Source organism: Aedes albopictus, chromosome 3, assembly GCF_035046485.1.
Source record: "Aedes albopictus strain Foshan chromosome 3, AalbF5, whole genome shotgun sequence".
Classification (NCBI taxonomy): Eukaryota; Metazoa; Arthropoda; class Insecta; order Diptera; family Culicidae; genus Aedes; species Aedes albopictus.
In genome coordinates, this window is record NC_085138.1 from 9,482,805 (window position 1) to 9,505,433 (window position 22,629).

A 22,629-nucleotide genomic window follows, 5' to 3' on the forward strand; every position below is an offset into this window, starting at 1 on the left:
CATGTCGAATACGGTCGAATACTTCTACTTTTTGAACACATGGGCATATTTAACCGTAAAATTTGAGTAAATATTGTAAAATTTATTTTTAAACCTAAAAGCATCGCAATTTGTGCATCAAATATGCAAAATATACTAAATTTACTTTTAGGAAATGTATGCGTTATATTTTTTAATCATATTTTTCATCACAAATCACATTTTTCTTAATATTGGTTAAAATCGAGAATTTTCGCTCATAAGAAGTTTCTCCATACAAAAAACGATACAATTTTGTTACAAATCGAAAAAATCAGTCGGTATATAATCAAACATAGCCCAAACAGTCATAAAAATATGAAAATTGATTGATCTTAGAAAAACAACTTATTTGACTTTTGTCGCGAAATTTTGATTTCTGGCCCATAGTGCCCCGGCGAGCCTTTGATACGGATTGATATTGACGACGACAGAGCCTCCTAACCTCGAAAGCGTGATGACGATGGTAGAAGCAAGGATAATGCAAACGGCTTTGTTGTTGTACAAACATGTTGCTAACAACCAACCACCGAACGAACAAGCGAACGGATCACGCAGCAAAATGCGGCGGCAGGATTGGAGAATATTGCAACTGTGTAGCTATATCGGTGTATAGGGAGATCGGATTTGCCTGAGCTCCGTGTGCTCCGTGCGCGGGAAATGGATGTCCATATCATAGTGGATGGCAATACCGGGAGCCCATTCAATAGAAAAGCCACTCAGTTGTGAAAACATTGCATCCTGGAGTAGAGTGGAATCGATTGATTAGCTAAGCTATAGCGAGGAAGAGCGCTTACTGCCATGCACTGATCCGTGAATATTGGTATCCAATGAAATTTGTCGTTTCGCGGGGTGATTGGGTTTATTCTGTACGCAAGTTGAGCACAATAATTGAACTTGCATTTCTCAATTTTATGTTGGACAAGAAAACGGCAGAGTGTGTGGAGGCAAAAACAAGACAGTTTTTGCAGGATTCGATCATACGACGCAATGCAATCGCAGAAGCTTTGGGAAATGATTCGGGTATTTCTGTCAACATTTCTTAAAAAATCTTTTTGGAATACTTTTAGCAATTTCTTTAAAAACTTTAATGACCTTTGCTTTGTTAATTTCTTCAGTATTGCCTTTGAAATTTGTTCATCGATTCCTTTGGGGGACCTTTTTTCGTGAATAGGGGTTGTGTGCTAGTAGTGGACCCTGCGCCTATAGTGGACCCCCTTCAGAAAAACTCAAATATAAATGCCCAAATCAACTGTTTCCAGGCAACTTCCACCGGGGGAACATCAATTACATTGCTACACAGCAGTTCCTGGCAAATAAATGACCCAGTGGTCGCAACAATCGGTTATTTTAACTATTTAATGAATGTAAACACTCAAAAGGGTCCACTATACGCACACTCAGGGAGGGTCCACTATAGGCACCGTCGGCGGCGTGACAGCTAACATGGAAATCAAATGGGGGGTCCACTATAGGCGCCAATATATTTGTAAATAATCCTATAATGGACCCCGGTGGTGTCCATTATAGGCAACATCGATGCGTATTTTGAAATGCGTATTTCACTGGAATAATTTAATAAAGTTGTATGTTTGACGGTCTTAACATAAAGAGGGGACGTGAAACTTGTTTAAAAAATCCACTTTGGAACAATCCACTGCCTTAACATAGCTAAAAAGCCGCAGAAGTAAATTTCGATGGCTTAGGGGGTCCACTACTAGTACCCAAACCCTATAAGTATTTTTTAAAGCAATTTTCATAAATTCATCAATTTCTTTAGTATTGCTAGAACATCATTGAGAATTGATTGGGCAAGTTTTTCAGAACTTTTTTGATAGTTCAGCAATTTTGCAATTCCTCTGAAATTCTCTCGGTAATTTCTTAAGAAATTTATTCGCTTGCCTCATTGGTCATGCCTACGGAAATTCCGTAGAAAATTTCGTTTTTTTTCGCCATTTTATAGAAGAAAATTTTCTTTACAGTAATTACAATTTAACATCATTTACAATGCTGAGCTGAATTGGTGTATAGTGTATAGTATAGGTCCTCTTCTCTCCTTGGCGTAACGTCCTCACTGGGACAAAGCCTGCTTCTCAGCTTAGTGTTCATTGAGCACTTCCACAGTTTTTAACTGAGAGCTTCCTCTGCCAATGACCATTTTGCATGTGTATATCGTGTGGCAGGCACGAAGATACTCTATGCCCAAGGAAGTCAAGGAAATTTCCTTTACGAAAAGATCCTGGACCGACCGGGAATCGAACTCGTCACCCTCAGCATGGTAATGCTGAATACCCGTGCGTTTACCGCCTCGGCTATATGGGCCCTTGTATAGTATAGGTCTCTTTCTTATTTACTAACTTTTTGATTATGCTTCTCTTCTAGTTTGTTGACGATGTTGTAAGTTGCGAAGGGGATCGCGATCGGGTGGCATTGTTCGAAGGAAAAAAAGAATTTTTTTATGTCTTTATTTATGAGATTTTCAGCCCGAGGCTGGTTCATCTTAGGGAAAAAAGAAAAGTGACGCGTGTTTGTGGCATTTGCAAAGAAAATCTCGGTCGCGTTGCATTGTTCAAAGGGAAAAAAAAATGAAAAGTGACACGTGTTTGAGGCAGGAACACATTGTCCTTCCTCGTAAAGTGATGAAAATGCATGCACACTTGGTAGCAAACAGTATTGCAGTAAATTGAAGGAGTTAATGAGTGGTTGCGGTCATCCGACGACATCGAATTGGGTTAGATCATTCCGAGTTTTTTTTTCTTTACATACTAGAAAAAGTTGAGATAATTTCGCCAATGCTTTTTCATTGGGACTCCTGGAGTATGTAATATCTGCAAATTAATTTTGTGTTCTGGTGCAGGCCTAATATTGAAGCGATAAAAATGTTAGAAGAAAGTAATTGCAGTTTACAACAATCATTGAGCAAATGAGCATGAGCATGAGCATGAGCATAGATGACCGTACTATTCGTAGTTGCTACTCCGTGATTGACCAGAACAATCGAAGTTGCACAAGGAACCAACAGACGGAGCTTGGGAGTAGCTTACCGTCCTCAATGTGCATCTTCGAGAATTCCAAACTTTATTAGGTCAATAACGGCGCCGGCCACGTCCTTACGGTCATCGAGGAAGGAAAGGAATGTTATTATGACGTGCGTTGCTTACTAAAGACCGAGATCACCTCTGCGTCTCCACGTCTGTCATGGGAAGGACTTTTTGTTAGTGGGGAGGGGAAAGGGCGCATGATATGAGTTCACTTTGGTAAGTGGAGTGATTCATGCAACCCTATTAATATCAAACCACTTATTTTCATTTGGACTAAAACAAAACACATGCCGACATCAAAGATGACGAACCATTCAGATAGTTTTCGAAGTGCGAAAATTAACGAAAGAGAAAATAAAGTGATTTGAACCAACGTGGCTTTGGAACTTGGGCCGACACTTGACGTGACGAACATTTCAATGTCTGTTGACTAAAATCGCAAAAAGTGTTGTTTGTTGCATTTATCGTATCATAAATCGCCCCGTACGAAGATGAGCAGTCAAATAGACGACGACGACGACCGAATGAAAACGCGGCCTGTACACTTTGCCTCCAAAAACTCACTCTCGCAAAAATCTAGCAAAGCGACCGCGCGAAACTTTGCTGCTGCCGAACTACCGCACACTACTGACTGCTTGGCGTCCCGTCGTCGGAGCCCCGCAGAGAGAAGGGGAAAGAAAATCGCAAAAATCTAGTAAAGCGAGCGCGCGAAACTTTGCTGCTGCCGAAATACCGCACACTACTGACCGCTTGGCGTCCCGTCGTCGGAGCCCCGCAGAGGGAAGAGGAAAAAGAAAAAAATCGCAATAATCTAGCAAAGCGAGCGCGCGAAACTTTGCTGCTGCCGAACTACCGCACACTACTGACTGCTTGGCATCCCGTCGTCGGAGCCCCGCAGAGGGAAGAGGAAAAAAATCGCAAAAATCTAGTAAAGCGAGCACGCGAAACTTTGCTGCTGCCGAACTACCGCACACTACTGACTGCTTGGCATCCCGTCGTCGGAGCCCCGCAGAGGGAAGAGGAAAAAAATCGCAAAAATCTAGTAAAGCGAGCACGCGAAACTTTGCTGCTGCCGAACTACCGCACACTACTGACTGCTTGGCGTCCCGTCGTCGGAGCCCCGCAGAGAGAAAGGGAAAGAAAATCGCAAAAATCTAGTAAAGCGAGCGCGCGAAACTTTGCTGCTGCCGAACTACCGCACACTACTGACTGCTTGGCATCCCGTCGTCGGAGCCCCGCAGAGGGAAGAGGAAAAAAATCGCAAAAATCTAGCAAAGCGAGCACGCGAAACTTTGCTGCTGCCGAACTACCGCACACTACTGACTGCTTGGCATCCCGTCGTCGGAGCCCCGCAGAGGGAAGAGGAAAAAAATCGCAAAAATCTAGCAAAGCGAGCACGCGAAACTTTGCTGCTGCCGAATTACCGCACACTACTGACTGCTTGGCGTCCCGTCGTCGGAGCCCCGCAGAGGGAAGAGGAAAAAGAAAAAAATCGCAATAATCTAGCAAAGCGAGCGCGCGAAACTTTGCTGCTGCCGAACTACCGCACACTACTGACTGCTTGGCGTCCCGTCGTCGGAGCCCCGCAGAGAGAAAGGGAAAGAAAATCGCAAAAATCTAGTAAAGCGAGCGCGCGAAACTTTGCTGCTGCCGAACTACCGCACCCTACTCTTTACAACAATCATTGAGCAAATTAATAATAATTGGCTTAATTACCTCAACAACTGTCGATCACAGGTAACACATGGGACTACTCTTAGTAAAATACATAATTCGAAAATCTAAGCTTGAAAGTATATTCTCCGTATACTCTAAGTTCAATACTGTGGGAAACGCGCGACTATTTCCGTGAGTCGGTCGGTTTTCTTGGTAGGGAGATGGGGACGCGAATGTTGAATACGAAATCAGAAGCGCGTGATAACTTTCGTGGGAGAGTCGGTTTTCACGGTTGTGTTAACAATCAATGCGGTGACGTGTTTAATATAGAACGATCGTTGACGTATGTGCATTACCCTTACTATCGCGACCAAATAAATCATAATCGGCATGAAGACCGTGTCGGGTATTTTCATATAACTAGTGGATCATATCACCTACCAAAGGCGGCTTCAAGATCCACACCTTACCCTACCGTACTAACAAATACTCCTTCCCGAGACAACTGTGGGGATGCTGTGGATTCCACGGTTTCCAACGGTTGTCTAACTAACATTCCTTGCCTTTTCCCGATGACCGTGAGGACGTGGTCGGCGCCGTTATTGAGTTTAAAATATTAAACTCTCGAATTGTGCACATTGAGAGTGTGTAGCTAGTCCCAAGCACCATTCATTGTATCTCTGTGCAACTTCGATTGTTCTGGCCAATCACGGAGTAACAACTACGATGTGTACGGTTATCTTTGCTTTGCTTAGATATAACGAAGAGCATGTTGTGTTGTATGCTTATCCGGAGTCCGTTGGTATCACCATGGTCGTCATTAAATTGTATGGTTTCGTTGGAGCTTATGCTCAGAGGAGGACCACTATCAATCGACGATTTTGTCGGCCTAACGAAAAGTTATTGATTTATTTTATTGTTATCTTTTCCGAAATTCTTTTGTCCATTTCTTTGTAAGTTCCTGAGGAATTCGCAAATAATATACCGAAAAGGCTGCCCAAAAACAATCAATACTTGAAAAGTTAAGGTGCTCAGCCCTGAAGACATATATATTTGCCATTTTTTTGTGAAACATTTCGATTTTCTAAAAATTCATCTACATGCAGATCCTTTTTTTAAATTGCCATTTATTTTATAAAAATTCTCGAAAAAATATTTTTTTATTATATTTTTTCAACTTCTGAATTTTTTAACATTTAGGTATTCTTAAGGTGCATTTTTTATATTTCCATTAAAATTTGTACCTTTTTATAACACTAGTTTACAGCATTTTTGAACTCGGTAAGCTGATGATCGTTTTTGGTGTAGAATCATGCCCTGAGTTCGAAAACGCGAAGGTGAAAAAAATACAGAAGAGCGGAAATTTTTTCGACTTTCCATACAAGGTTGATGATTTGAAATCGATTTTTGTTCTATTTTTAAGTAAAGTCGCTCACTTCACACATCTCATTCTCCGTAATCAATGCTCCGATTGAGCTGAATTTTTTACTGCAACTCGCCTACATATGATATGATATGATATGAGAAAGAATTTTTAAATTGTTTTTTTCTTATTGAAAAAAAAATACATTTCTTCATATATTTTTGGAAATTTTTCTAAAATTTTAGGAGATCGTCCCCAAAACTCGCCAATATCTTGAATTTCATCAGCCTGACGCAAAACCTGCATTCAGATGATCGAATTGTATTATATTCAGCTTTTAATTTATGGAAAAAGATTTAAATTTGGTTAAACAAAACGCAAGATTTTTGAATTTTATTAAATTCCATATTTTAAAAAGTTGTAAAACTCGATATTGAGCTAAAACTCAAAACTGTTCTACTTTAAATTTTTTGAAGCACGGTTTCGAAATCATCGCTAAATTCTGCTTCAAAAATTTTGGTCTTTGACGGAAGTTCACGACTTTCGTTTTATTTTGTAAACTAGTGTAATTAACCAATGAAAAATTATCTGATGGTACTATTTAAATGCAAAATTTCTATAAAAAAAGATTTGAAATGTCTTGCCTGGGAAGATTTTACGCTTTTAGAGAATGAACAACACTTTAAAAGTTTCAGGGGGTGCAAGTGGTTTCAGGGAGGTATAAGGAGATCTCAGGTGCGTTTCAAGAAGATTTATATCAAACCAACTTACATTTCAAGCTGGAATTGAGCCAGCAAAAACTCATTTTTTTCCATTTTCCATCCGGATATCAATTGAATGGTCTCTTATCATTCAATTGAAACATACCCACAACCGGTACAAATAATGTAATTAAGCCTCAGTAAGCATGCATCACTTGTGGTGTCACAGAGTTTGTTCGTCATTGATGACATATAACCCGACATAAACCTATCATTGACCTGTTTCTATCTTGGTCACCAAATCTTACATTGACCCAGCAGTTATCTAATGTAGGTCCAATCGTGGACAACATCCGGTAAAATTTGATCTAACATTGATACGACATCTGATCATATTTAGGCTGGCGAAATTTTTCAGGGTTTTTCGTATATCGTGCCCAACTAGTCATTTCAGGCCAAACATGTCTAAAGGACCTATCTGCAGAAGAGAGGCTCTCATTGGTTTCCCTCTCTTTCGTTAATATCTCAGCTGTTTATTTGTTTTATGATTGTCTCCTTGCATTGAACGATGGTCAAAACAATCGTCTTTTGATTTGACCTGCAAAAGTAGTTGAAAAATGTACCATTACACAGAAAGTGAACAAAGAGAGCCTCTCAAATGCAGATAGGACCTATTGAAATGTTTGGCCTGATTTGAAAAGAGCTCTTAGGCTGACACAAATTTCGATTTTCTCTAATGTCACCCCTCCCTCGGAATTAGTTTGTAGGATTTCGACATTTTGAGGGGGGATACAAATAAATTATTCAAGAAATTTAAAAAAAGTGAAATTAGAGTCGTCGAAAAAATTTCTTAACAAATCCGATGAGTTTAACGATTTTGCCTAATTGTTTGGGTAATTTTTCATCAAATACATTTATTATTTATTATCCCCCCCCTTGACGAGTCAATGACCAAAGTGACAAAAGAAGAAAATAAGATTTGTTCCGGCCTTATTGAGTAAAATCGTTTTGAACACGACTAAGTGGCTCCTGGGGTTTTCAGGAGATCCCGGGGATGTTTCAAGGAGGTTTCAGGAGGCACCGGGAAGTCTCAGGGTCTCCAGGAGATCTCAGGGGGTTTCAGGGGGTCTTAGAGCCGTTTTCGAGGGTCTCAGCAGTGTTTCAGTGGGTCGCAGGGGCTTTCAGGGGATGCCTGGAGGTGCCTGCGGCATTTGAGGTTATCTCCAGAGATGGAAAATGATGAAGATTGCAGCTGAGCAGACACAAATCAAAACAAACCTACTCGTGAACAACAGGGGCCCGAGAATACTCGCACTTCTTTACTCGTGAATAAACAAAGCTGGTAAGCACTCGCATGTGATTGGCGAGGCTTCGCTGAGTTTTTTACATTTTGACGAAAAACGCTTTTTTAGGAGTGGCAGTGCTGCTTTTCAGGAACAATAAAGCATAAAGCATTAGTTTATGATGGATAATCACTGGATTTGCTATTATAATAGCATTGGGCAAGTTTGGCTGAGACATCGATTTTTGTGAAGTGATTCGAATCGGACAATTAGAATCGATTCACCGATTTAATCGAATGCTTTAAATCAATGTTATCACATCGATTCGATATTATAAAATGTTGCAAATCCATAAACTGATCAGTTTGCAACATGAAGTACAATGGAGAATTTGTCTAAATAAATTCAATATCACAAATTAAGATTTTTCATCGAACCGTTTTAGGAGGAATTCCTGGATGAATGCGTGGAGGAAATCCTAAAGAAATTCCTGGAGGTATTCCAGGAGAATTTCTTAGGGTACTCCCTGGAAGAATTCTTGGATGAACGCTTAGAGCATGTTTTGGAAGAAATCTCGAAGGAATTCATGGATGAACTCCTGGGGATTCCCTAGAGGAAATCTGAGAGGAATCTCTGGAGAAGAAACATTTTGAGGAATTCCTGGCGGAATCCTTAGATAAATTTCTGGAGAAATTCTTGGATGAAATTCTGGAGGACTTTTTGGAAAAATCGCTGGAGGAATCCCTGAAGCAATTTCTGGAGAAACCTGAGGAGGAATGCCTGGAGGATCTTCTAGACAAATTCCCGGCGGAATCTCAAGCGCACTCCTGGAGAAATACTTTGAAGTATTCTTGAAGAAATCCCCGAATCCCTTGAGGAATCTCTGAAGGAATTCTGGGAGGAATCCCCAGAGAAACTTCAGAAGAAATTCTTAGAGGAATTCCCCGAGAACTATTTCTGAAGGAATTCTTGGAGGATCGTCGAAGAAATTTCTGGAGGAATGTCTGGAAGAATTCTAAGAGGAATCCCTGGAGAAATTTCTGAAGAAATTCTGAAGGAGTTCCCAGGGGAATTCCTCCAGGAGGAAACCCTGGAAGAAATCCCGGATGAATCGCTGGAGAAATTCCTAGAGGAATTCCTGAATTGCTTCTAGAAAGAATTTCTGAATTCTGAGGAATTACTCTAGGAATTTCTGGAGGAATTCCTGGATCAATTCGTGGGGGAATTCTTGGAGGACTTCCTGAAGAAATACCTGGGATAATCCCTGGAGAAATTCTTGATGGAATGCCCGGAAAAGTCCCTGGAGAAATCCTGGAGGAATGCCTGAAGGAATGCCTGGTAGAATACCTGGGATAATTCCTGGATGAATTCCAGGAGAAATTCCTGGGGGAATTTTTAAGGGAATCCCTGGAGGATTCCTCAAGAAATCTTTTAAGTAATTCCTTGAAGAATCTCAGAAGGAATTCATGCAGGAATCGCTGGAAACATTCTTGGGATAATTCGTGGATAAACTCCGTGAGGAATTCCGGGGGAAATTTCTGAAGGAATCCATGAGGATTTTTTGGAGAAATTTCTGAAGAAATTGCCGTAGGTATTGTGAAGGTATTCCTTAAGGAATTCCTGGAAGCTTAGAGCAATCCCAAGAGGAATTCCTGAAGGAGTGCCTTGAGGAACCCCTGGAGAAATTCTTGGAGACATGCTTGTAGGAGTTCCTGGAGGAATCCCAAGAGAAATCCCTTGAGAAATCCCTGATTAGGCCTTTCCATTTTTTCAAAAATGTTCTCTGATTCTCAAGTCCACCCCCATATTTTGATTGGAATCCTAAAATAAGTAACTGGTCAAAATTTCAGCCAAATCCATTGAAGTTAAAAGGTGCATCAAATCGATATAGTGTTTTTCGACTATTTTAGAACTTCAAAAATCATAACTACACTAAAACTTGTCAAAAATTAATTCTTTCAGCTCAAATTGAACACATTAGATTGGAGTTCCTCCTAAAAGTGCTCCAGTAGTTCATCAAGGAAATCCTTCAGGGATTCACCATGCAATGTATAGTATGGTGAAGCTTTCAGGAAGAAATCCTGGAGGAATCTCTAGAGAAATTGATAGAGGAATTCCCGGACGAATCCTAAGATCTTTTAGAGGAATTCTTGCAGGAATTCCCAGAGGAATCCTGGAAGAATTTCTGGAGGAATCTCTTGTGGAATTCTTGGAGGAAACTCTTGTGGAATTCTTGGAGGAATCCAAGGACCAATTTCTGAGGGAATCCTAGGAGGAGTTTCTGAAGAAATCCCAAAAGGAAGTACTGAAGAAATCGCTGAAAGTCCAGAGGAAATCCTGAAGAAATCCTAAAAAGAGTAAGCAGAGAAACTTTTGGAGCAATCCCAGAAGAAATTTCTGAAGAAACCCCATGAGGAAGCTTTAAAGCAATCCCAAGAGGAATTCTTTAGGGAATCTCTGAACAGTTCCCCTAGGAATTCTTAGATTAATTCCTGGAGAAGTTTCTGGAAGAATTCCAGGAGGGATTCCTGAAGGAATCCGAAGAAAAGCTCTCGGAGGCAGTTTCAATAAAATCCTGGAAGTTGTTCGCGAAAGAATCACAGTAGGAATTCCCAGGTAAATCCCTGAAGGAATTTGTGAAGAAACCCCATGATGAATCCCGGAAGCAATCACATGAGGAATTCCTTAAGGAATCTCACGAGCACTTTCCTAGCGAATTCCTGGAAGAATTGCTGTAGGAATCACAGGTTTCAAATTTGACGAAATCCATGTCTTCAGGTATTTCTGGACGAATACTCAGATGGATTCCTAATGGAATTTTAAAGAAGTTCCTGGATTATTTTTTGTATAATCTCTAGTAAAATTTTCTGAAAGAATTTTTTGTAGATATTACTGCAGAAATACTTCGAATAATTCCAAATGGAATAATCGGAGCGGAATTCTGGAAGGAATATATGTAGAAATCCTTGAAGAAATCTCTGAAGGAATACCTACAGAAAAACCTTAAAGGATTTCTGGAGAAATTCTTGAAAGAAACCTCGAAACAGCTCTTAAACTGGAGGAACCTTTAAAGGTAGTCCAGGTCAAAATCCCAAAGAAATATCTGGTCGAATCCCTAGATGAATTCTTAAAGGAATCTCTGGAGGAATTCAAGATGGAATCACTGCAGCAAGCTATGGAAAAATTACTGGAGGAATTGCTTATACTAATATGGTTTGCAATCTTTCATGAGCTCTGCGAAAATAATTAGATATATATTTGATGAAAGGATAGATTAAACCTGGATTGAATTTCATAGTATTTTACTGGAACTGTAACTTTTAAGCCAACCTGTATCTACCCTATGCCGACATGCAGTATTAATATCCTGTCCTCATTGAGCATGGTGAATCGAAGGGTACAACTTTTCCCACCTGCTGCAATAACCGATGCAATACTGCCTTACATCGGTATCATGTAGTTTATATGGATTTCCACAGAAAGGTTGACGGTGTGGTGTGGTCCAATCAAAAAGCAATGCCGCTAGTTATTGCTTCGCAGAAACTTCAAGTACTTGTAGATGCTGGATTAGTTGGAAAACAACAATGAACACAGAAAATAGGTGTAATTGTTTTCTATAGTTTTTGGCCACATTTCAAGCACCTCTTACTTAACTATAGGCAGGCAATTATATGAAAATTCCCATTTACGCATGTGTTGTTGGCCAGTTTTAAAATTGTCTTAGACACATTCTACGGGCCCCGTATCATCAATACTCATTTTTCAAAGTTGAAATTTGGCATATTTCACATTTTTAAAACATTCTACTCTTGTCGTCCAAAAATACACTCAATATGATATTAATGTAGCAATAAATATTTATTGAACGACGGTTAAGATTAACAATAAAATCGTGATTTAAATACATTTAGCCATACTATTCATCAAAGCTGTCGTGTTTTAAACACCAGCGCACTGATTTTTCAAAAGTCTTCCATGATTTACAGATACATGTATGAAGACTTTTTAGCATACAAAAAGTTTTAATTGTAGTACTTTACAACTCTGAGGTATGGCTGGTCCAAGTTAAGGTTTTTTAAGCGTTGTAACGTCACGGAAAAGCAACCTTTATGAAATTTATTCAAATTCGGAACAAGTTTCAAATATGAAATTTTGTCTGGTCTTTGTACTCCAGAATATCTTTCAAATGAGAGTAAAAAAAGTAAATCGGTTCGCTGACGCCTGAGTTTCACCTGGTTGAAGTTTGCGTTGTAACGTCAAAAGTTCTGTGGAAAAGAGCAAATTTCTCTGGCTTGGATGGCTCCTGTAGTGGACAAAGGTAGTTCGATATTCAAAACTATTTCTTTCTCATTGTGTATGAGCCCTTTTCAAGGTGTCATTCATAAATTGTGTACCATTAGGGCCCGTTCATAAACTAAGTAGACTCTTGAGGGACGGGGGAGGTGATGTTTGGCCAAAATCTACGCTCTATACAAATTCCAAAAAATGTGTAAATTGTAATTGTACTGCGATCTTGTTAAAAAAATAAATCGTTATCAAATGCCACTCAAACCGATAATTTCTATGATATCAGAGCCAAACAGACGAAACACGACAAAATTACCATCTCATATATCTCAGAGTATTGGTAACTTCGAGAGTTGCTGTTTTCAGCAAAGTTGTTAGGTTTGTCATGACACAAAATTTCTCAAATGGAGGAGAACGTGCTTCTGGAGTAGGTCCTACTGATAGGTTGGTCAAAGACTTACAGTTGATGGATAGTTTGGTTTAAAGTTCCATCAAAAAGCGGCGCTAGAGAACTTACAAATTTTAAGTTTCATATATCTCATGACCCCGATTACTTAGAAAGATGGAAATTGTTTGGTAAGTCAAGGACTTGCAGTGGATTTAGCATTAGATGCGTTAGTTTCGCTAGTCTCCATTTTGCATAACCTGACAAATTATTATAATTTCTCAAAAAGTATTCTACAAGCTGGAACTTTTTTTACTTGGTTCCAAGATTTAAGATTTAATAGAACGACAGTCAAAAAAGATGTATTCTACTTCAAGCACTCCATCTTCATGTAGAACTAATCAACCAAGTCTAAATTTGTAGCAATTACAGATAATGAGCTGAGAAACTATCAGTCAAAATTTGAGAATTTTTGATATTTTTTTACAGAATTACGGCTTGTTGAATGTTTTCAAGATAATTTATAAAATTGGTATGCTGTTAAAAATTTCCAACTTGCGCCACGGTGCGGCAGAATTTAAAACCAAACGGCTATTCAACAGAAAGTTCTTGATCTACCAGGATCCTGAGGTTAACGATACTAAAAATGTGTATGCCCTCTAGCGCCTCCTAGTGGAAGGATTTGAAATCATACGGCCCATCAATTAAAAGTTCTTGACCAGCCAAACAACTTTGTCGAGGACACCAACTGTTTTAATAATAAGGATCTTGAAATATACAGGGATGGAAATTATGTCAGTGTTACGTCTATCTTTGATATCACAATAATCACTGACTCATATATATCAGGACCCTAAATACTTAGAAATCTCTTTCACTTTCAAGGATCTTCAGTTTAAAAGTCGTTTGGTTTAAGGTTCTATTTGCCTAGTGGTATTTAAAATTTAGAAAAATCATGCACATTATATTTATTCAAAGAAGAAAAGTTGTAACTTTTTAAAAATGCCCATTTTTTTTGTAGGAAACTTTTTGATAAATTCTAATCATTTGCAAACTATTAGAAACGTTTAATTAGCATCGCGAAATCTCCCGTCCAATGGTAAGTCAGCTGTAAGTCTTTGACTTACCAAACAATTTTGCCAAAGACACCAACTCTCTAAGTAATTAAGATTTTTTTATCACTGTTAGGTCTATTTGTCTCTGAGATCACAGAAGTTGATCTTAGGGTCCTAAGTGGTATGCAGATCCTCTGGTATGCCTTTGATTCAATAAATTCTCGCACACATCTTAAAGCGTTTTTACTTGAATTGATGACATAGCATAGATTATTTAAGAAATGATTATCTTGACGGCGTGATGAGTTCTATGCTAAAAAATCTGAATATCTGGCGGTGCGAAGTAATGGATCTCAGCGGTCTAGTTTTTGGGATAAAATGAGAAGAATATGTGTGGCACTAAGCCGAAGATCGGTGCCGGTGTCAATAACTTCCATGAAGGAATATTCATACTGCTGATAGCAATAACTTGGCCCTCCGAGCCATTTATCACAAAACGGATTTTCAATAGAATAAAGTTCCCCTTGAAGCAGTGAAGATAATGCAATAACATATTCATAAATTTGGGCAAATATGGCTGATTATTCTGATTCTAAGATGATGTGCATTTTCGTGACGTTACAACGCGGACATAGCCCTGTTTGAAACTGAACGTGCGTTGTAACGTCACGAAATGTAAAAGTCGATTATCCAAAAACAAATCCGAAATTTATATGTTTTATTTCATTGAATTGAAGAACGAAGCAATAAATTTCAATGGTAGTAAAAAAACTCAGAATAACATAAAAATCCCAGCAGATTTTTCAAGATGTTGGTAGCGCGGTAGAGAGGGTCGGATTCTAGCGTGTTGTAACGTCACGCTACAAATACGCATTTAAAACACGTTTTTATAATGAAAACTAAATGTTCAATAGGTCAGGTATATCAGACATTTTACAAGGAATTCGAATATGAAAAAATATTTTGAAGTTAACAATCCTTTTCATGAGTTATAGTGGAAAATCTGACTACGAATGCGTCAAAACGTTGTAACGTCACGGTAGAATGTGTCCTAATTGTATGCTTCAAAAGCCAATATGAGGGGTCATGCACAAATTACGTCACGCTTTTAGGGGGGAGGGGGGGTTTTGCAGAACGTGACGACCCAAACAAAAATATTCATGTCCCATACAAAAAGTGTGACATAAGGACTGTTCATTTTATAAAGAGGACAACTTTGCAAGGCTATAAAAAGAAAACGCGCAGTTCAAATTTGAGCAGCCTTGGTTAGTTGTTCAGTACATTATATTAGCAGATAATAAACATAAATAAATTGGGTTAAAATTATTGAACTTCATAGAAATGTGGCAAAGCGTTTCTAGAGATCAATTTTTCAATTCCCAAAAACTAAAGATAAACACAAAATTTCTGTAAAACATCGGTGTATCGTTTTTAATTGCATAAAAGTGTTTGCCATGCTGCAGCAGTTTGAGTGATACATATTCTGGCAAAATATAAACCTAATCGGAATAATGGTTGTTGAGATATTAAAGTTACAAGTTGGACTCGATTTTCAGAATAAAATTTATTTGTTTAACAAAAATGTATACAAATATTAAATTTTGAATGTTTTCTATGGATCTCGTCGAAAGTACTAATAATGCAATTTCAAATGCAGAAAACCGCTTCTTGATAGCATTGTTGGCTTGGTTACTGTGCTTCATGGCAGTTATCGGAGATAAAACCGCTTCGTTCTCTGAAGGTTCTTCTAAATAACGATGTACTCTATTGCAAATACAACTTAACAATGATGTTGAAAATAAAAATTAACATGTAGTTATTTTCAAATAAGGTATATAATCACATAGGGTCAGACCTTGCTGAAAATAAATAATAATAAGCTTCTCTAGAATCAAAAACTTGCATTTATGGAGCAAAAAGTATGCAATTTTTCATTATGGCCATCATTAAGTATTAAATTTATGAAGAAGAATGTACTTTAAAGCATATTTTTCTTCGGTATCATTTAGAATGCGATTCTCTTCTATACTGGACAAATTTTGAACTGATTCCGTAGTGTTATTGCATCACTGGACTTAAATAAGTATTTTTTATCAATTTCATTGATAACAAGGCAACTCACTATATCAAGCTGTATAATGCTTGGTGCATTATTACTGACCAACTATTACACTCTACCTTTAGAAGAATAGTATTAGATCCCAACACATTGAAAAGTTCATGAAAATTTTAAAGTTATGTATGTGGAAAGTTGTGTAGAATTTTGAGAAATGGGGGTTTATTGAGTTTTAAAGAAAACCGCTTCAGTTCCATAACTAAGGACAATTTGTAAAATGTTATATTTTTCCTACACTGTAGAATAGCTATGGAAATTTATGCATAAAACCGATAATGATTTTATTGAAAAATAAAAAAGATATCACACAAATAAGGTGTCCTCTTTATAAAATGAACAGTCCTTAGGGGGGAAGGGGGGGTTTAAAAAGGTCGATTTTTGCGTGACATAATTTGTGTATCACCCCTGAGGCCAATTCAAAATAAAGGAATCTCTCGACTATAGAAGTATGGAAAAAACCGTGATGGTATCTTTAATGACAGGGTCAGTTGGACCCTTCATGTTCACATACTAAAAATTAAACATGGCGATGCCACACCTTGGTGGTTGCAGTTTACAACCGTTGACGAGGCATGAAACGATTAGAAAAATGCTGAAAAAAGTAAACACACTATCGAACACTCACCATACAGCCCAGGTCTTCGTCTCCGTACAGTCCGGGGAAGTGCTTCTGCTCGCCACAGTTGAACGTCGTGTACGGCAGGTCGACCTTGGAGGTGAAGTTGTCGTCGAAGTTCTTGTCGTATCCAACCGGATAGTACTCTTTGGGTGCGTTCATGACCTGCAACAGAGATCAGTCGTTGAGAAGCGGTGACGACTCTTCGTTCATCGAATTGTTAACAAACCTTGTGACCGTTGTGCGTCGGATATCGTCGTGGTCGTGGGGTGGTGGTGGTTGTCGTCGTAGTCGTCGTGGATGTTGCGTGTTTTGCCGCGAGGATCTGCGCTTGTACGATGGCGGCTTGTTGTTTCTGGTACTGCTGCTGGGCAAGTAGTTCCTGCTTGCGTACGCGGATAGCTTCCTTGATGACTTCAACGCTGACGTTCGCAGCAGCGGCCAGTTCCTCAACGGTGTGACCCATTAGGTCGACTCCTTCAACGACGGTGGTTCCCTTGGTGACGTCGCTGCGCGAAGGCACGGTCACGATGGAGTTCTTTATGGTGGGTTCGGACAGTTTGTTGTCGACCTGGATCACTGGACCGGTGGAGATACGGGATACGGATTCGGGCATGGCGTGGAAAGCGGGGACTTTCTGGACGTGAACGGTGTTGTCTTTGTAGACAATATGCTGGTTAGGAGCTGCAGAAGAGGTAATTCGGGACGGACGGTGGAAGGAGGAAGTTTGATTCATGAGTTGATTCTGGAAGGAAAGATCAGGTATTTGAGGGTTTTTGAGGGAAAAGTTGCGCTGTGCTGCGACCGGATCGTATCTCACCGATTCGGCGTCACTCTTCGGAAGGGGTTTGAAGGCAGGAACGCCCAGGGGGAGGAATGTGGCTTTGGTCATTTGGGTTGTGGCTGGGGATACGTAGAGGGGAGTTCCAGTCGTGGGTCTCTGGGAACCGATGAAGGTGCTGGTGGGCGATGCCAATTTGAGCACTGGACGACTGGTTACCGCCTTGGGGAGACTCTGCTGGAACACCGGAGAATAGGATCCCTGAAAAGACAAAGAAAATAATTGATACAATTAGATATTGATTATTTATTCATTGACGTTTTTTTTAACTCAATTACACATCAACACCCCCTACTACATTCGCCCCGATAAAACTGACTAATGTGCATTGAATTGCATTATACAAGATAAGGACTGTTCATTAAAGAAAGTGGACACCTGTTTTTCAATGGAAAATGTGTATTTTCGAACAAATTCATAATTTTATTTTTTATAAATGACAATCAACATACATTACTCTTTGGCGAGCGTTCGTGCGAGACAGTCGCAAGGTTTAGTTCGTCCGGTTTTTCTCCCGATACTTTCCAGTTCGGTGGCTATTTTCAAAGTGCTAGTGTTTCCCAGTGATCAAGTTATTAAGTGACTGTCCCTAGTGGGACGAGTGCGGTTGGCTAGGCCAGATTTTTTGCCGCAAAAGTTCGTTTGATTTGAGTAAAGTTCACGTTTTCATTATATCACGTGGCGCATTGACCGACTATCGAGCACAGAAGTGCAGCACCCCCCGCACACCGCGCCGCTCGCGCGGCCGTGATCGGCTTCTTCCAGTGAGTACCCAAGCTCATCGTCGTCGACAGCAGCAGCCCACCGAGAGAAGAGCAGAGAGCGTTCAACCGCCGCACACCACGACGGGCGCTCAGCAGCAGCTCGCTTCCTCCCAGAGCGGGCGATCCGATCGCTTGGACCTGTCGTCGTCGAGCCTGTGGCTAAACAGAGTGCACAAAGATAAGTAAATAAAGTTACCCCTCGTTGTTCCCCCCTCTCCACTGACTCTTTGATTAGATTTAATTTGGTACATAAGCAGTTTTTTCTCACTTGTCCTGTAGCGTTAATTTTGTCCCTTGTTTTTTTGATTATTTCTCGTCCCCGTGATAGTGTTAGTTTTTGAGTGCCCCGTGGTGGTAGTTAGCTACCACAATGGGCGATGATGACGATGTCGGGGGTACGTCGTACCGCATCAACGAAGCTTTGTTATTGGCATCGGATTGCTCGAGCCAACAAGGCGATATAAATGCTAACCCCTTTGTCTCCCTTCACCCTGGTGCTTCTCCAATGGACACCAACAGTAAAACTGTTTCGACGACCCCCCGCCTCAAGGCCTACCCTCCCGACTTTGGCGGGCCATATGTTGTTTTCTTCCGACCCAAAGGCAAACGTTTGAACACCGTTCAAATCAGCAAGGATCTGACTAAGCGGTATTCTTCCGTTGTCTCCATTGACATGGTCGGTACAGCTAAGCTTCGGGTGACAGTAGGCGACCGAAAACACGCTAATGAGATTGTGGCCTGCGAGTTGTTTACTCTTGAGTATTTCGTTTACCTTCCGAGCGCGTCGATAGAGATTTCGGGGAAGGTCGCCGACGCATCTTTGACCTGCGAAACGATCATGGAAGGCTGTGGTCGTTTCCATAACCCTTCTCTACCTCCTGTCCAGATACTGGATTGCCGGCAACTGCATTCGGTATCCCAGGAGGGCGAGAAGAAGGTTTACACACCATCTGATGAATTTTGTGTGACCTTCTCCGGATCTGCATTACCAGATCTGCTGGCGATTGGCAAACTTCGGCTACCTGTGAGGCTGTATGTACCGAAGGTAATGAATTGCATCAATTGCAAGCAGCTGGGTCACACCGCCCAGTACTGCAGCAATAAACCTCGCTGTGCAACATGCGGGGAGAGACATGTGGACGGTGCGTGTAAAATGCCGCCCAAGTGTGTTTATTGTGGCAGCGACCGTCCACATGATCTGATTGATTGCCCAAGGTACATACAGCAGAAAAAACATCAAAAACGATCGTTGCAGCAGCGATCACGGCGAAGCTACGCCGAAATGCTGAAAAAAGCTGCCCCGACCGTTGAATCCCGTAACATCTACTCGTCTTTATCTCTCGATGATCAGGGCTCTGACTCTGAGGTCGGGGACGGGGTTCCCTTTGTTTTCAAGGGTGAAACGAGGAAACGGATGAGGCTCCAGAGACCCACCAAAAAACCTCGGAATCTGCCTAGCAGCGACACCCAACCCACCATGATAAATTTGAAGAGTGGTAAGAAAGTCACAAAACGTTCCCCTCCAGGATTCAAAATCCAGGACGAACGAGACTTTCCATCACTCCCGGGAACATCTAAAATCCCAGATGTCCCACGTTTTTCGAATTCTCAACCAGAAAGACAGCATGCGGAGCACCAGGAGCAACCTCAGGGTGCGCCATTGTTTACGCTCTCTGGCATTGTAGACATCATCCTCAGCTTCTTCAATGCTTCAGATTCCGTGAAGAACATTGTAAAAGGACTTCTTCCTTGTGTGACCCCTCTTTTGAAGCAGTTGGCTTCTAAAATGCCCCTCCTTGCGACAATCGTATCTTTCGATGGCTAATTTAACCACCGAGGTCGAAGATACGATTTCGGTTCTACACTGGAACTGTCGTAGTATTACACCGAAATTAGACGTTTTTAAATTTTTAGTTTACAATTTACAATGCGATGTTTTTGCACTATCCGAAACATGGCTGACACCTGATGTAACCTTACCTTTTCCCGATTATAATATCATTCGCCTTGATCGATCCGACCCGTACGGAGGGGTGCTTCTAGGGATCAAGAAGCAGCACCCATTTTACAGAGTCGATTTTTATCCGATGACAGGGATTGAAGCCGTCGCATGTGAGGTGACTATCCGAGGTAAAACCCTCAGTGTTGCCTCCATATATCTTCCTCCGAGAACTGCGATATCTCGCAGGGATCTCGCTCACATCTGCTCGGTTATGCCCGAGCCTCGGCTGCTCATGGGAGATTTCAACTCCCATGGTACAGGCTGGGGGGAACTGTACGATGACAGCCGTTCAACGTTGATATATGACCTCTGCGACGACTTCAACATGACAATTTTGAATACCGGAGAAGTTACACGAGTGGCACCTCCAGCTCAAGATGGCAGCCCCAGAAACAGCCGATTAGACCTCTCAATCTGTTCGAGCTCACTATCGCTGGAGTGTACATGGAAGGTTATCCAGGATCCCCATGGTAGTGATCATCTGCCGATTGTTGTTTCTATTTCCAACGGGTCGCATCAGTCTCCATCGATCGATATCACCTACGATCTCACCAAGCACATTGACTGGGAGAAGTACGCGGAAGAAATTATCGACGGTGAGCAATCGGTAGAAGTTCTTCCACCGCGGGAAGAGTATCGGTTTCTGTCGGAGCTGATCATCAGTAGCGCGCTTCAGGCACAACGTCGACCAGTGCCAGGTCCGTCGGTTCGCAGGAAACCCCTCAATCCGTGGTGGGATAGTGAGTGTACAGAAATCTATCGCGAGAAATCCGCGGCGTTCAAAGAGTTTCGAAAACGCGGTTCGGCCGAAAACTTCAAGCGGTTCGCTTCCCTTGAAAGCAAGTTCATGAACTTGATCAAGGCGAAGAAAAGCGGTTACTGGCGTCGGTTCGTCGAGGGTTTGTCGCGCGAGACTTCGATGAGAACTCTTTGGAACGTCGGTAGAAGAATGCGTAACGCGTCGTCGGTCAACGAGGATCGAGAAAGCTCTCCTCGGTGGATTCTCAAGTTCGCAAAAAAAGTTTGTCCAGATTCCGTACCCGTCGAGCGAATAATTCGTGATGTTTCTGAAGATAGGGACGACATGGATAGGCCTTTTTCAATGGTTGAATTCTCACTTGCTCTTCTTTCATGTAACAATTCCGCTCCAGGAATGGATCGAATCAAGTTCAACTTGCTTAAAAACCTCCCCGACGTCGCTAAGAGGCGCTTGTTGAACTTGTTCAATCAGTTCCTGGATAACAACATCGTACCGGATGATTGGAGACAAGTGAGGGTGATAGCTGTTCAAAAACCCGGGAAACCCGCGTCGGATCATAATTCGTACCGTCCAATCGCGATGTTGTCTTGTCTACGGAAGCTGTTGGAGAAGATGATTCTCTTTCGACTGGACAAATGGGTTGAATCGAATGGCATGTTGTCAGATACACAGTTTGGTTTCCGCAGAGGCAAAGGTACGAACGACTGTCTTGCGTTGCTTTCTTCAGAAATTCAACTTGCCTTTGCTCAAAAGCAGCAAATGGGCTCAGTGTTTTTGGATATTAAGGGGGCTTTTGATTCAGTTTGTGTCGATGTTCTTTCCGACAAACTACACGACAGTGGCCTTTCACCAATTCTGAACAACTTTTTGTATAATTTGCTGTTTGAGAAGCAGATGAGTTTCGCTCATGGCGACTTGACAGTTTCACGAATTAGCTACATGGGCCTCCCCCAGGGTTCATGTCTAAGCCCCCTTCTTTACAACTTTTATGTTAGAGACATAGATGATTGTCTCGTGGAAAATTGCACGTTAAGACAGCTTGCGGATGACTGTGTTGTTTCTGTATCGGGATCAATAGCAGTTGATCTGCAAGGACCACTACAAGATACTTTGGACAATTTGTCTACTTGGGCTCTCAAGCTGGGTATCGAGTTCTCTCCGGAGAAAACTGAGATGGTTGTCTTTTCTAAAAAACACAAACCGGCTAAGAACGAGCGGAAAGCTCGTTCTGATGGGTAAGACAATCACTCATAGCATGTCTTCTCAATATCTCGGCGTCTGGTTCGACTCCAAATGCACCTGGGGGAAGCACATTGTGTATCTGATACAGAAATGCCAAAAACGAATCAACTTTATGCGAACTATTACCGGAACATGGTGGGGAGCACACCCGGAAGATCTGATCAGGCTGTACCAAACAACCATTCTATCGGTTTTAGAATACGGTAGCTTCTGTTTTCAATCCGCGGCGAAAACACACTTGCTGAAGCTTCAACGGGTTCAGTACCGTTGCCTTCGGATCGCGTTAGGTTGCATGAACTCGACTCACACAATGAGTTTAGAGGTACTTGCTGGTGTACAGCCTCTGACAGACCGCTTTGCGGAGTTGTCGTTCCGGTTCCTCATCCGATGCGAGGTTCTGAATCCGTTAGTCATAGAAAACTTCGAAAAGCTGCTCGAACAGAATCCCCAAACTCGTTTTATGAGTGTGTACTACTGGTACATGACGCTGGAGGTAAGC

General features: G+C 41.2%; 1 protein-coding gene across 8 annotated transcripts in view; it reads right to left on the reverse strand.

Moving 5' to 3' along the window:
• The window catches only part of LOC109425466 (uncharacterized), a 395,602-nt gene that overhangs the window by 22,041 nt on the left and 350,932 nt on the right, over positions 1 to 22,629 (reverse strand). For 7 of the 8 annotated variants that reach the window (XM_062860045.1, XM_062860044.1, XM_029851937.2 and 4 more), the window contains 2 exons: positions 16,751 to 17,563; positions 16,531 to 16,686 (listed from right to left, as the gene is read on the reverse strand). In XM_062860045.1, the coding sequence (XP_062716029.1) occupies positions 16,531 to 16,686; positions 16,751 to 17,563 (969 nt within the window). The remainder of the gene's footprint in view (positions 1 to 16,530; positions 16,687 to 16,750; positions 17,564 to 22,629) is intronic. The other variant, XM_062860046.1, reaches the window with a different exon arrangement.